General features: G+C 40.6%; 1 protein-coding gene across 1 annotated transcript in view; it reads right to left on the reverse strand.

Moving 5' to 3' along the window:
• The window catches only part of LOC114799709 (zinc finger protein 91-like), a 33,174-nt gene that overhangs the window by 3,090 nt on the left and 13,476 nt on the right, over positions 1–16,608 (reverse strand). Inside the window, exons 3-6 of the mRNA XM_028996511.1 lie at positions 11,495–11,577; positions 6,430–6,622; positions 4,584–4,621; positions 3,507–4,363 (exon numbers count right to left, since the gene is read on the reverse strand). Of these exons, the coding sequence (XP_028852344.1) occupies positions 3,507–4,363; positions 4,584–4,621; positions 6,430–6,622; positions 11,495–11,577 (1,171 nt within the window). The remainder of the gene's footprint in view (positions 1–3,506; positions 4,364–4,583; positions 4,622–6,429; positions 6,623–11,494; positions 11,578–16,608) is intronic.

Raw genomic sequence — 16,608 nt, forward strand, 5'->3', positions numbered from 1 at the left:
CCCTAACTCACTCACTTGGGGGCATGTGGCAATATGCAAGTAATCTGAGGGGCTCCCCCGGCTGCCTGAAGGGGTTGCTGAGTTCATTTTTATGGAGATCTGGCTCTCCGGAGATGTTTCTACAGCATGTGAACATCTACAGCATGTGTGCTTGTCATGGCCTTCTCGGAGACTCCCTCAGGTCCTCTGAGGGAGTTCTGCGATTTCTTTCTTCGTTCTCCCATTTTATTTGTTTCGCACCGTAATTAAGTGAAAGTGAATTCAATGTGAAACACTGCAGCACACGGTGACACAACAAAATGTGCCCTTTGTATTTAACCACCAGGCACCCGGGGAGCCATGTGTGGGGATGGTACCCTGCTCAGTGGAACCTCGACTGTTCGGGATTCGAGACGGCAACCTTCCGATTACGAGTCTTACCCGCTAGGCCACCACTTCCATGTATTTTTATTCATTTTATCCATATTCGTCAACCAAGCACATAACACCAAGGACCTGAAGCCAGTACTCAACTCAACAGGGTGGTAGTAGCCTATTGGGTAACTCACTCGCCTATGAACCAGAAGACCCAGGTTCAAATGCCATTTACTACTACCATTGTGTCCCTGAGCAAGACACTTAACCTTAAACTGCTCCAGGGGGGGACTGTCCCTGTAACTACTGATTGTGAGTCGCTCTGGATAAGGGCGATAAATGCTGTAAATGTAAATGTAACTCACTCTCTCTTAATTATTGTTTTAAACTTCTGACACCAATTGTAGAGTACACTCGAAGGCTGCTTAACTTCACCGTCATTGTGTCATCACAGATCTCCATGGACCCTTGGGACCTCCCAAAAGACTAAGGGTTTAAGGGTTTAGACTAAGGGTCTCTTTATATAGGTGGAGGTGACCAATAGGCAGATGGTAGGTGGAGCTGGGAGGCTTCAACTCCTCCCACGAAGTCAACCTAAAAGAGACAGGACACAAAAACACAGCCAGCCACACTGAACATGGGGGAGCATATGTCCAGGGACGTAACAATTGTATTGAGTAGACTCACTCATAAAACTTAACTAACCTCGACAGACAGCTGAATTCCTTTCTACGTTGCAATATGAATTTAAGCTTTGCTAACGGTAATTAGCTCTGAAGTTTTGATGACAGGTAACAATGATAACCAGGAGCAACCAGGAAGTTGTGTTGGCGTTAAAAAAAAAAAAAAAAAACTTTATCACCCAGAAACTGCTATGTTTCGCACGTTTAAAAGCCATGATGGTCGGTGGAAATAATGTTTTAGGGGAGGGGCGGGAAATTCTCTAGCCAGAAAAAGCATGAGAAATGGGAGGTAACCTTTCCCCTTTTTATGTCATAAGGGGACAAATTCCAAATCCGATCATCTGAGTTGCTGCTGTCTGAACAGTGAAGAAGAATGACCAAAACACTCTTTACACCTATCGCCATTTCTAGCCCCTGCAGAACCATAGACAGGCTAGAAGAACTCATATAGGGCAACTCATATTAATTTTAAATAATACTTCGCAGGAGCTGGTGCTGACGTGACATACTGATTTCTCAGGCAGCGTCTTTGCACAACTAGACTGAAGGATCTGCCATGTAGAAGTATCTGTATGGAGATATACTTGTGTCAAAAGTACTCGTACATAATAAAGAATACGTAAACCTACCAATATGCAAAGATTTTGTAAAAAGGTGTGTACTAAAATGTCAACAGGGTTACACGTGCCACTCTGTAGGCTTACAAGTTTTAATTTTAAGAGTAGAGTTTTGCCAGTTCATAATCCCCTGGCAACGGAGGGATGGTTGCAGGAGCGCATTGTTTTCAGCAATAGATTTTAGGTCCAGGAATTAGATTTTTCTGCATACTCTATTACCCTCTAAAATGAATTGTACATGTACAAAACATAGAATTAAGTATACAATATAGACACACATTAAATGTAGTAACATTTTTTTTATCTTAAATTAATGGACACTTTTTAATCAAAGTATAGTATATTAATTTGGTCAGTTAAGTAGTGAAGAGGAGGCCTCCAATTTCTCTGTCAAAACCCATTGGTCGGTAAAACGTAATTGTAATATGAAAACTGTTAAGTCATAAGTAAAATCCCAAACAAAGATCGCAATTGGGGTGTTAGTAGCCTAGTGAACCAGAAGACCCAGGTTCAAACCCCACTTACTACAATTGTGTCCCTGAGCAGGACACTGTCCCTGTAACTACTGATTGTAAGTCGCTCTGGATAAGCGCGTCTGGTAAATGCTGTAAACGTAAATGTAAATTGTTTAAAGGTCCGAGCACAGGTTTGCAAATATGAATATAGAATTTTATGAACATTTCTTAAAATTACGATGCCGTGTGATTAAACATATATTGAGAACATATGGATTGAAGTTATGACCAAACTGATGAGACTTTGTTTATTAAATAATTATATTGTGGTTTGGTGCACTGTTCTAAGTAATCAGTATAATGCAGCATGTAAAAATGTAAATTAATGGAAACTTTTTTATCAAAGTATAGTATATTAATTTGGTCAGTTAAGTAGTGAGGTGGGGGCCTCCGATTTCTCTGTCAAAACCCATTGGTCGCTGTCAACATAACTTCCTCCACATGACCTATGATTTGTAAATCCAAAACTGGAATTGTAAATGCGTAAACTGTAAAACGTAATTGTAATATGGAAACCGTAAAGTCGTAAGTATAATCTGTTTTTCCCAAACAAAGATCACAATTGGAGTGGTAGTAGCCTAGTGGTTAACACACTCGCCTGTGAACCAGAAGACCCAAGTTCAAATCCCACTTACTACCATTGTGTCCCTGAGCAAGACACTTAACCCTAAGTTGCTCCAGGGGGGGACTGTCCCTGTAACTACTGATCGCAAGTCGCTCTGGATAAGCGCGTCTGATAAATGCTGTAAATGTAAATTGTTAAAAGGCCCAAGTATAGGTTTGCAAATACGAATATAGATTTACATTTAATAAAATTACGATGTTGTGCGATTGAAAACGTATTGAGAACAATTGGATTGAAGTTATGACCAAACTGATGAGGCTTTATATATGGAGATCAATGAACGACCAGTTTGTTCATTAGTTAATTATATTGTGGTTTGGTCCAATGTTCTAAGTAATCAGTGTAATGTAGCATGATTGCATTATTATGAATATGGATGTTGGAAAGTACAGTCTTGCACACAAAAGTGACAACTTCTGAGAAAACAAAACTTGCTTCATATTGTCTCAACAGCCGCAGGAATCAACACACGTCATTTACTTTTATTTATTGTTCAGAAACAACATTTTATTCACATTGAAATTATACCACGTGTCTGGACCTCCTTTCATTGGCTACCTCTAGACCTGTGTGTCCATCTATTTGTGTGCTTTTATGTGCAGCTTCTCTGTGTACTTTCAGGGTGGACATGTTAAAAAGTCTTGCCTCACTTCTCACCAGTCTTGTTAAAAAAAAAAAACATCACATTTTGGGAACTTGTGGGGCATCTCACCAGTGTGCACTAACTGGTGTTTTCTAAGGTTTATCTTTTGTGAAAAACACTTATCACATTCTGGGCACTTGTGAGGCTTCTCACCAGTGTGCACTAACTGGTGTCTTGTAAGATTTACTTTTTGTGTAAAACACTTATCACATTGTGGACACTTGTGGCTCTTCTCACCAGTGTGCACAAACTGGTGATATGTAAGATTAACCTTTTGTGAAAAACACTTATTACATTGTGGGCACTTGTGAGGCTTCTTGCCAGTGTGCACTAACTGGTGATTTGTAAGACTTACTTTTCGTGTAAAACACTTATCACATTGTGGACACTTGTGGGGCTTCTCACCAGTGTGCAATAGCTGGTGATATGTAAGAGTTAGCTTTTGTGAAAAACACTTATTACATTGTGGGCACTTGTGAGGCTTCTTGCCAGTGTGCACTAACTGGTGATTTGTAAGACTTACTTTTCGTGTAAAACACTTATCACATTGTGGACACTTGTGGGGCTTCTCACCAGTGTGCAATAGCTGGTGATATGTAAGAGTTAGCTTTTGTGAAAAACACTTTTCACATTCTTGGCATTTGTGGGTCTTCTCACCAGTGTGCACTAACTGGTGTCTTGTAAGATTTACCTTTTGTGAAAAACACTTATCACATTCTGGGCACTTGTGGGGCTTCTCACCAGTGTGCACTAACTGGTGATTTGTAAGATTTACCTTTTGTGAAAAACACTTATCACAATATGGGCACTTGTGAGGCTTCTCACCAGTGTGCATTAACTGGTGTCTTGTAAGATTTCCCTTTTGTGAAAAACACTTATCACATTGTGGACACTTGAAGGACTTCTGTGTGACAGCCTCTGTATGGCTCTCAGCCAGTCCAAGACTTGAGCTTTCTTCTTGCATTGTTTTGTTTGGAAGCAAGTGTCTTTAAAAATGAATTGGCTAATGATCTGTCTTTTATTGCTTAAATAAGCTTAAATAGTCTTAAAGAAGCTTTTCAGAAATTTCTTTAGGTGACAAAAAGAGCAGGTACAATATGACATGGGTGTAGGGTGATAGGGTGGTAGTAGCCTAGTGGGTAACACACTCGCCTATGAACCAGAAGACCCGGGGTCGAATCCCACTACTACCATTGTGTCCCTGAGCAAGACACTTAACCCTAAATTGTTCCTGGGGGGACTGTCCCTGTAACTACTGATTGTAAGTCGCTCTGGATAAGGGCGTCAGGTAAATGCTGTAAATGCTGTAAATGTAAATGACATGATAGTAGTAAAGAATTTATGGTGTAATACATGTAACCTACAATGAAACTTGGGCAAAATTGCCCTTTTTACCAATTTCCGGGGTGTCTTTGTATTCAGATTTGATGATTCAGTTTGATGATTTCCTTTTGTTCCTAACTCATTTCCCATTTCATCAAAATAAATTCTATTCATGTTTCATGTAAGCTTTGAACACTTCTAGATCCACTGCCTCAGTGTTTGGACTGGAATACAGCGCCACCTGGTGTCAGTACATGACCGATCAATCTACATTGTATTTTTATCATTCATATTTTACAATATCATAATATTTACAGATCGCAGTTATGCGACAATTGCTTATTACGCTGTTAAACAGACATCACTGACCATTTACTGTCAATGTTTCTGCATTGGGAAAAGAATTTAGAAAGCACATTTTCCATTTAGCATGAATTAATTGTTGTATTGAAGTCAAAAACGTCACCAGCGGACTCACTCAGTTTACCCAGTTCCAATAACCATCAGTGGTTACAATCATATCACATAGCACGTTAACAGCTGAATATATAAATCTTATATAACATCTGTATTATGATTATTTTATGCCAATAGACATGTATACTACAACAATATCTACGTCTACATAACCAGTTACAGGGCAGCCCTGTCACTCGCAATGTGGTGGATATAAATTTTATAGTGCATATTTTTAAGTGATTGTAACTGATTCAGGGGCAATGGAACCTCGTGGTTAAGGAAACGGCCCCGTAATTGGAAGGTCACAAGGGAACAACCAAGGTGCCACTGAGCAAAGTACCATCCCCACACATTGCTCTACATCTGGTTAAATGGTTATATGCACAGGACACATTTACAGTGAGCCAACAGGTACAATAAAACACCAGACTTAGCACAGCAAATCAGTACACCCTAAAGGAAGGGATTTCCCAACACATAAATGAGATCCCCAAAAGAGCTCCTTGAAGATCTTTGTGGTGACCTCCCAAAAGAGTAAGGAGCATGCAGACCCTGGGGACCTCCCAAACACCATCCGAAGTTTTGGATGGGAAGGTTACAGTGATGGGAAGGTTACTTTTAAAATGTATTCCAGTACAGATTACAGAATAAATGCCCCTAATATGTAGTTTGTAATGTATTCCGTTAAGTTACTCAATTTGAGTAACGTATTCTGAATACTTTGGAGTGCATTGGAGCGTATTGTTTTCAGCAATAGATCTTAGGTCCTGGAATTCGATTTTTCACATACTGTATTACCCTAATTGTAAATGTACAAAACATCCAATTAAGTATACAAAATACACACGTTATATGTAGTAAAATTACAATACATTTTTTATCTTATATTAATGGAAACATTAATATAATATGTGCTTCCTCCACATGACTTATGATTCGTAAATCCAGAGCTAGAACTGTAAATGCGTAAACTGTAAAACAATTGTAATCATTATTCAGAAATGATATTTCATTCACGTTGTAATTATACCAAGTGTCTGGACCTCCTTTCATTGGCTACTCCTAGACCTGTGTGTTTTATTAAGTGTCCATCTATTCGTGTGCTTTTATGTGTTAGTGCAGCTTCTCTGTGTGACTTCTCTCATGTACTTTCAGGGTGGACGTGTGAAAATGTCTTGCCTCTCTTCTCATCAGTCTTGTTAATAAAAACCCCATCACATTCTGGGCACTTGTGGGGCTTCTCACCAATGTGCACTAACTGGTGATTTGTTAGATTTACCTTGCGTGTAAAACACTTATCACAATCTGGGCACTTGTGGGGCTTCTCACCAGTGTGCACGAACTGGTGATTTGCAAGACTTACTTTTCGTATAAAACACTTATAACACTGTGTGTGGAAACAGCTTCTGAGTTCAGACTGACAGCCTCTGTATGGCTCTCATCCAGTTCCATACTTGAGCTTTCTTCTTGCATTGTTTTGTTTGGAAGTACGCTTCTTTAAAAAAATTAATGGCTAATGGTCTGTCTTTTATTGATTAAAAAAGGTTAAATAATCTTCTTTAATGAAGCTTTTTAGAAAATTCTTTAGGTGACAAAAAGAGCAGGTAGAATATGACATGATAGTATGAAATATTTTATGGTGTAAAACATGTAACCTGTCATACGTATTGTAGTGATCGGACTAGCCAGAACTTTTAACACCAGGTACCGACACAACAAGAGGAGAGTAGCAGGGTAATACGGGAGGCATTCACCTAAGATCGTAATACACCCCTTGCCAGCTCTGGTTAGTTCCAATAACCAGCCAACAGCCCACTAACTCACCCAACACTCACCCTAACGGTGGGTAGAACCGCCTCACTAGCCCCAGAGTCGGCCATATGCAAATTAGCCCAGCCCTATTGGCTGCAAACGCTACAGTATTAAGAAATGTAATTAAGAAAATGATGCAATATCATACATCTTCACAATTTTACTTAAGCAAACTTTGTTTCTGTGTCAGTTAAGTAGCGGAAGGGGGCGGGGGGATTGTTACAATGATAATTGGGCAAAATTGGGATCCGGACCGGAGTTTCATTGTTGTCATGTGTAATGTTCCCTAATCGTTTTCACATGTGTTAATTGTATAAAGCTGCCCTGTTCGTTTCTGTTCGCTGTCAGGTCTTTAACGTTATGTTCCGTGTTCACCAGTGTCTACGTCTCGTATGTCTCCCCTGTCCTGTGATTCACCAGTAAACCCCGGTTCCGTGATGTCAGGTGAAAGCGTCCTTCATTCCTCGTCATTCCTCGTCACTCTTCGTCATCCTCTCCGTACACCCGCCGCATCATGCCCGCATGGTCGTGACAATGTGGGGTTAGGACCTCAGTGGCACCTTGGCTGTTCGAGATTCAAACCCACAACCTTTTGAGTATGGGTCTGTTTCCTTATCCACTAGGCCAACCAATGAAAGGATTGGGAAATAAATATGGTCCATCTGGCTACAATATATATTGTCAAAATCCTTAATGGTGCTGCCCATTCTGGTCCTAGATCTTTTGATGTAAATATTATGCAAGGACCACAGCACGGTCTTTAGGATCCCTGAAGAGAGGGTCAGTGACAATGGATGAGAGATGGGACCATGTCTGTTTTGAGATAGGGGTGATTGGGTATGATTTGAGAGCCACAGTATATCCACAATAATTTGGAGTTGGTTGATGTAATCATAAAATATAGCATCATAAATAAAACTAAAAATACAATTTTATTTAGAAACTCTCAGGTTGTATAGATTAATGCAGTTGATCCCAGAAATCCAGAGGTGGGTGCTCAAGAAAATGAAGAAGCCTGGTCTGAAGCTGTTCAAATTAATCTGGAAAAAGGAAGCGCACAAATGTGTGGAAAGACATATTATAAAAGCTTTTTATGGCAATAACTGTCGGGCGACAAACAATGGCCTGTATGAAGTCATGCCATGCTGTGATAAAATTATTGTCAGGCCAGATGGCACTCGCTAGGAAGCATGTGACTGAAGATAAACAGCAATGCAGACTAAATAGCTAGCAGAATTATAACTGTGTTGGGTCTGTCCTAACATTCCTCACATTGAACCCCCTACTAAATTGGCTTGGGCAGTGATTACTCTGCAAAAAACCAGAGTGAAATACACGGGTTCCAGAGGGTTCAGTGCTGGGCCCTCTCTTATTTTCACTGTACATGCTGCCATTTAATGCTCGGTCAATTCGATTTTAATTTTTCTTTTTTTTGCAAGCTGGATAAGACCAAAGTATTGTTGGTTGTCTCAAAGGGGCGGGACGTGAAGTGTGCTGGTTTTTCTACTGGTCCTAGTACGTAAAAAATTTTGGTGTGACATTTGATACTGATTTGTCAATTGGTTGTCACATTCAAAATATTTCCAGGACGGCGTACTTCCACTTTGATTTCACAGAAGTGTGTTTGACTTGGAGTTACATTGTGTTGTTTAAGTGAGCTGCATCTAGACTGGATAACTGCAATTCTCTGTTTTCTGGTTGCTCTGCTGCTTCATTGAATAAACTTCAGCACTAGAAGGTATGATCACATTTTGCCTCTATTTTCTTCTTTGCATTGGTCACCAGAATTTCAAGATTCTGATCTGTGGCTTATCAGGTAGCCAACTCATCATTATCTCACTCTTCTCTTTTCACCATCCACTACGGTGTGGATGATATATACTGCCTGGGGAGTTTCCTGGGTCGGAGTGATCACGTGACCTGGCCGAACTCCATGGACTGCCCTACCTGACCCTCTGCTGAGCCCATATGATAGTAACCTGGATGCTACTCCAATGTATAATATTACAATACAATACAACAATAAACTGCAATAATCTTCATATGCCATCATTTTCTGCATGTATCTGATTTAACACATAATTCAGAGGATACCCAGATGAGGGTGGGTTCCCCTTGCTGAATCTTGTTTTTTTTCAAGGCTTTCTTCTTGTTAGAGGGACTTTTTTCCTTGCCATTGTTGCCTTTTTGAGCACTGTTCTATTTCTTAGGTGCTTTTCCCGCCTTGTTACAGCTTTATTCCAAAATAGATTAAATAATTTTTTCCTCAGAATTCTACACACAACGCCCCATAATGACAATGTGAAATGCATGCTTTATAATGGCACGCTTTTTACTTAACTTTATTTTTTAATAGTCTAAATCATCACCATAAACGTGTATCGCTCTGGTTAAGGGCGTCGCTCTAAGTCGCTCTGGTTAAGGGCGTCTTGATAAATGCTGTAAATGTAAATGTGTATGGTTTTACTAGGAGTGTGTTGGTCATTTGGAAATTGTGTGTAAAGCAGTGAGTTGTGATTACAGGTCTGTTAAAAGAGTGCTGTGCAGTGGATTGTGTTTGCACATTTGCAAATTGTGTGTTACAAAAGTGCAAGTGCAAAATGGTGGATTTTGTGATGCTGCACACTGACCACTAGAGGGAAGCAATGTATAAAATTAAACCACCGTGGCGCATTCTTCCTTGTACAGCGTGAAATATCAGGTGTTCATTTACATTTTCATGCCTTATCCCCACATGCACAACGACAGACAATTTTAGCTTATGCTTTATAACAAAGTTCTTGTCTGTCCAACGTAAAGCAAATTCGCACACAGACACACCAGCAGGGCTTCCAACTCTCATGCAATGGATGTGAGACATGCACATCTTCACAGCTCTCCGTCATACCTCCAATTTCTCACGCTGAAATCTATTTTATCTGTCTGATCTGTGATCGATCAATAAGGCCTTACGCACAGCTGAACAGGCAGAGAGGTGTCCCCTCCTGTGCACACTCCTCTATGGTAGGTGGCGCATCTAATGATGCATCAGCTGAAGAAGCTGTGATTGGAAGCGGGATCTATTGCCAGTTGAGAAGAAGAGGAGGGAGTAGAATTGAGCGTGACGGTCTCTCTTTAGTCTTTTGTCACACATTGTATTTCTCACGCAGAAACATTATTTGTAGGCGAATTTGCTGAAAACCATGCCCATGAAATAAATGTAGAGCTATGTCTCATTGCAGGCTGCAAGACGGCCTGCCCCACCCATGGCAAGCCCCGCCCACTCTTTTATTTTAATCATCTTATCATATAAAGTAGATTTAATTAGCAGATAGACGATTTGTGCATTTTGATGTTCTTTTAATCATATTACTTTTTAATTTAATGTTGATTTAAAACCAAAGAATGTCAATAATTAGTTATACATCATATATTCCTAATGAATTTACATTTACAGCATTTACCAGACGCCGTTATCCAGATCGACTTACAATCCGTAGTTACAGGGACAGTCCCCCCCTGGAGACACTCAGGGTTAAGTGTCTTGCTCAGGGACACGATGGTAGTAAGTGGGATTTGAACCTGGGTCTTCTGGTTCATAGGCGAGTGTGTTACCCGCTAGGTGACTACCATGCTATATGCTCAGTATAATAACATCCATTACATTAGGATTATTTTAATTATTAAGAAAACGTTTTATTGTTTTTTCAGTTTTCCTCGGGGCAAACAGTTGGGGGATGATACAGTGAAAACACCTCGACTGGTCAGGAACTGTTCAGGAATTAATATGCCGGTTAAACAAGAACGTCTCTGCTGAGGTCCTGAAGAGAATTGGGCGAATAAGTGAATTACACAATAGCCAATCAGAAAATAGCAGTATTGGATCTGGGTAAACTGCAACACAGCAACCAATGAAAAGGCACCTGGGAATTCTTCACAATATGCCACGTTGAGAGCTGTATAATGTTACTAGGCATGCCTAGTCATACGGCTGATGTATGGAAGAAAATCTGTCCTATTTGAATTAGAATTTTTTTTCCTTTATTGCATCAAAACAATGTTCCCGAATATTTTGCGTCTACAAATTTCCTGTACATATTTTCAGTGTATATTTTTCTATTTTTTGTATTATTACACAGCGTGCTCAAATTCAACTCATGACATTCAGGCAAGCTAAGCATGAGCAACCAATCAGTAACCACCCACCCCACCACCCCAACATCAGCCACATACACCCGGAAATGTCAGTCCAAGGCCTTCGGAAAAGTTGCCAGCCCTGCACTGAGGTCAATTCAGCCACTTATCTGGATGTATATGGCCCCGATAATGAACTACAAAAGGTCTTGGTGTTCTTCTAGAAGGGACGCTATATCCTTACGGGGATAAAAGCTCAAAAGCATGAATTCAGATGAAAGGTAAATGCTGTTCTTGCCGTGTTTTGGCCCCTGCTCTCATAAGAATCTCGTTGCCAGCTTGATCAGTGCTCTGTGGTCAGTGTTCCAGTGTGCACTAACTGGTGTCTTGTAAGATTTACCTTTTGTGAAAAACACTTATTACATTGTGGGCACTGATATGGCTTCTCAGGACCTCCGATAAATGGTGCTAGTTGAATGTATCTCGTAGGTACGATGGTATCATTTGGTCGGTCATGTTCTGAGAGGTGTGTGGAAACAGCCTCTGAGTTCGGATTGACTTTTTGCATTGTTTTGTACGCTTCTTTAAAAATGAATTGGCTAATGATCTGTCTTTTGTTGCTTAAATAAGCTTAAATAATCTTTATTAAAAAAGCTTTTCAGAAATTTCTTTAGGGACAAAAAGAGCAGGTAGAATATGACATGATAGTAGTAAAAAATTTATGGTGTAATACATGTAACCTACAATGAAACTTTATACCAATTTCCGGGGTGTCTTTGTATTCAGATTTGATGATTCAGTTTGCTGATTTCCTTTTGTTCCAGACTCATTTCCCATTACATCAAAATAAATTCTATTCATGTTTCATGTAAGCTTTAAAACACTTCTAGATCCACTGCCTCAGTGTTTGGACTGGAATACAGCGCCACCTGGTGTCAGTACATGATCGATCAATTTCTCCATTGTATTTTTATTCTTTTTATTACATTTTACAATATTTACAATTGCTTATTACTCCGTTAAACAGACATCACTGACCATTTGCTGTCAAAGTTTCTGCATTGGGGAAATGCAGGGAAAATGTCCGGGATTCAGACACAGTCTCAGTGTTTAAATCCAATCTCAAAACCTATCTGTTTTCTCTGGCTTTTTGCTAAAGTCCTAGACCCTCATTTCACTTGATTTTGACGCAGTGTCAATTATAAAGTCCAGTTTATCACAGAGTCCCCCTGTTAGACACAGACAAAGTTAAATTCACTCTAGTTAGGCTGTCCTAGTTAGGGTACCGGGCCACTGTAGCACCAATATACCACTATAACCACATATTTCAGCATCGGTCGTACAGTGCAACCGTCTGCCGCTGCTTCTGTTTGTTTTTCTCCGAGACACGGAATCAAGCGTCCAGACTACTGGCAGACCCCAGTGAAGAGACAAGCAGATACATCCTGGTTCCTGACAACTGCTTTACAAGGACAAAACATAAAACAAACCAGAGGGTCACCACAGCCACCACCACCACTACAACTACAGCTTCAGGGATCTTCAAATGGACCAGTAACATCATTACGGACACGTAATCTAGACCATGACACTGAATACATCCTGGACTTCTCCAACCCTACAACCGTAGGACTTATTATTATATCATATCCAACCCTGCACTGACACCATTTGCAGGCTCACTCTACCCTGGAAGGGGGTCCCTCTCTCTATCACTCCTTCCCAAGGTTTCTTCCTTTCTTTTTTTCCTCTCTCCTACAGTTTTTTTGTGTGGAGTTTTTCCTTGTGTGCAGAAGGGTCAAGTGTGGGGGGTGTCAACTGTAGGGCCTGTCAAAGCCCATTGAGACATACTGTATGTGATTTTGTTCGTTATAAGAAATAAATGTTGTTGTTGTTGAAAAGAATCAAAGTCTTTTTCTGAATCTTAGTCAAACTAGAAGTCGCCCTGTTGCTGTTCACTATATATATATAATTCCAGCAACTTTCCCTGCCACTTCAGCATGAACGCATGCATGTCTGAAAATCTACAACTCCGAGAATTTAAACATAAAAGTTCAATGCAATTTAGAAAGCACATTTTCCATTTAGTGTGAATTAATTGTTGTATTGAAGTCAAAAACGTCACCAGCGGACTCACTCAGTTTACCCAGACACATTTCGTTGTGTGCACATGTGCTGTCCTGTCCAAATTCAATCATTTGTTCATCCTATTGTGCAAGTCTGGAAGAAAGTGCTTGAATGTCCAACGTGAGGCAAATTCACACACAGACACAATCAGAAAGGGGCTTCATCAGAGAAACTGACTTTACCCCAGTCCTCAGCAGGCCAATCCCTGTACCTTTAGCAGAATATCAGAGAACATGGCAAAAGTCCCCAGCGCATGTACAGCCTACCACTGCAGTTGATTGTCAGATGAGGTGTGTGTGGTGGGTGTTTGTGTGTGTGTGGACCCTTCCCCGTTTCCCTGGGGAGTAATTTTCCTAGGGCACTGTCTGAGAAGGTGGCCAGGCTGTGCACATCCCCAGCAGAGCCATGGGCCGCCACGTGTGTCCTGTGTTGACTGGAGAGAATCAGCTCCATGATTTCTGTTACATATGCTCGTTTCTCCCGTTCAATGGGGTTGTTTCCAGCAGCCCTTACTATGGCAGTGTTGACAAAGTAGCTGCGCCCCACACAACTTCCCTCTCTGTTACAAGCTCAAGCATGGCCTGTAGAGTAGGTGGGTGTTCCAATTGTAAATGGACGTCCAGCTACGCCGGTGACAGTGCCCTAACTCACTCACTTGGGGGCATGTGGCAATATGCAAGTAATCTCAGGGGCTCCCCCGGCTGCCTGAAGGGGTTGCTGAGTTCATTTTTATGGAGATCTGGCTCTCCGGAGATGTTTCTACAGCATGTGAACATCTACAGCATGTGTGCTTGTCATGGCCTTCTCTGAGACTCCCTCGGGTCCTCTGAGGGAGTTCTGCGATTTCTTTCTTCGTTCTCCCATTTTATTTGTTTCGCACCGTAATTAAGTGAAAGTGAATTCAATGTGAAACACTGCAGCACACGGTGACACAACAAAATGTGCCCTTTGTATTTAACCACCAGGTACCCGGGGAGCCATGTGTGGGGATGGTACCCTGCTCAGTGGAACCTCGACTGTTCGGGATTCGAGACGGCAACCTTCCGATTACGAGTCTTACCCGCTAGGCCACCACTTCCATGTATTTTTATTCATTTTATCCATATTCGTCAACCAAGCACATAACACCAAGGACCTGAAGCCAGTACTCAACTCAACAGGGTGGTAGTAGCCTAGTGGGTAACACACTCGCCTATGAACCAGAAGACCCAGGTTCAAATGCCATTTACTACCATTGTGTCCCTGAGCAAGACACTTAACCTTAAACTGCTCCAGGGGGGGACTGTCCCTGTAACTACTGATTGTGAGTCGCTCTGGATAAGGGCGATAAATGCTGTAAATGTAAATGTAACTCACTCTCTCTTAATTATTGTTTTAAACTTCTGACACCAATTGTAGAGTACACTCGAAGGCTGCTTAACTTCACCGTCATTGTGTCATCACAGATCTCCATGGACCCTTGGGACCTCCCAAAAGACTAAGGGTTTAAGGGTTTAGACTAAGGGTCTCTTTATATAGGTGGAGGTGACCAATAGGCAGATGGTAGGTGGAGCTGGGAGGCTTCAACTCCTCCCACGAAGTCAACCTAAAAGAGACAGGACACAAAAACACAGCCAGCCACACTGAACATGGGGGAGCATATGTCCAGGGACGTAACAATTGTATTGAGTAGACTCACTCAGAGAACTTAACTAACTTTATCACGCTGCAACATGAATTTAAGCTTTGCTAATGGTAATTAGCTCTGAAGTTTTGATGACAGGTAACAATGATAACCAGGAGCAACCAGGAAGTTGTGTTGGCGTTAAAAAAAAAAAAAAAAACTTTATCACCCAGAAACTGCTATGTTTCGCACGTTTAAAAGCCATGATGGTCGGTGGAGATAATGTTTTAGGGGAGGGGCGGGAAATTCTCTAGCCAGAAAAAGCATGAGAAAAGGGAGGTAACCTTTCCCCTTTTCATGTCATAAGGGGACAAATTCCAGATCCGATCGTCTGAGTTGCCGCTGTCTGAACAGTGAAGAAGAATGACCAAAACACTCTTTACACCTATCGCCATATCTAGCCCCTGCAGGACCATAGACAGGCTAGAAGAACTCATATAGGGCAACTCATATTAATTTTAAATAATACTTTGCAGGAGCTGGTGCTGACGTGACATACTGATTTCTCAGGCAGCGTCTTTGCACAACTAGACTGAAGGATCTGCCATGTAGAAGTATCTGTATGGAGATATACTTGTGTCAAAAGTACTCGTACATAATAAAGAATACGTAAACCTACCAATATGCAAAGATTTTGTAAAAAGGTGTGTACTAAAATGTCAACAGGGTTACACGTGCCACTCTGTAGGCTTACAAGTTTTAATTTTAAGAGTAGAGTTTTGCCAGTTCATAATCCCCTGGCAACGGAGGGATGGTTGCAGGAGCGCATTGTTTTCAGCAATAGATTTTAGGTCCAGGAATTAGATTTTTCTGCATACTCTATTACCCTCTAAAATGAATTGTACATGTACAAAACATAGAATTAAGTATACAATATAGACACACATTAAATGTAGTAACATTTTTTTTTTATCTTAAATTAATGGACACTTTTTAATCAAAGTATAGTATATTAATTTGGTCAGTTAAGTAGTGAAGAGGAGGCCTCCAATTTCTCTGTCAAAACCCATTGGTCGGTAAAACGTAATTGTAATATGAAAACTGTTAAGTCATAAGTAAAATCCCAAACAAAGATCGCAATTGGGGTGTTAGTAGCCTAGTGAACCAGAAGACCCAGGTTCAAACCCCACTTACTACAATTGTGTCCCTGAGCAGGACACTGTCCCTGTAACTACTGATTGTAAGTCGCTCTGGATAAGCGCGTCTGGTAAATGCTGTAAACGTAAATGTAAATTGTTTAAAGGTCCGAGCACAGGTTTGCAAATATGAATATAGAATTTTATGAACATTTCTTAAAATTACGATGCCGTGTGATTAAACATATATTGAGAACATATGGATTGAAGTTATGACCAAACTGATGAGACTTTGTTTATTAAATAATTATATTGTGGTTTGGTGCACTGTTCTAAGTAATCAGTATAATGCAGCATGTAAAAATGTAAATTAATGGAAACTTTTTTATCAAAGTATAGTATATTAATTTGGTCAGTTAAGTAGTGAGGTGGGGGCCTCCGATTTCTCTGTCAAAACCCATTGGTCGCTGTCAACATAACTTCCTCCACATGACCTATGATTTGTAAATCCAAAACTGGAATTGTAAATGCGTAAACTGTAAAACGTAATTGTAATATGGAAACCGTAAAGTCGTAAGTATAATCTGTTTTTCCCAAA

Source organism: Denticeps clupeoides, chromosome 11 (assembly GCF_900700375.1).
Source record: "Denticeps clupeoides chromosome 11, fDenClu1.1, whole genome shotgun sequence".
In the NCBI taxonomy this organism is placed as follows: Eukaryota; Metazoa; Chordata; class Actinopteri; order Clupeiformes; family Denticipitidae; genus Denticeps; species Denticeps clupeoides.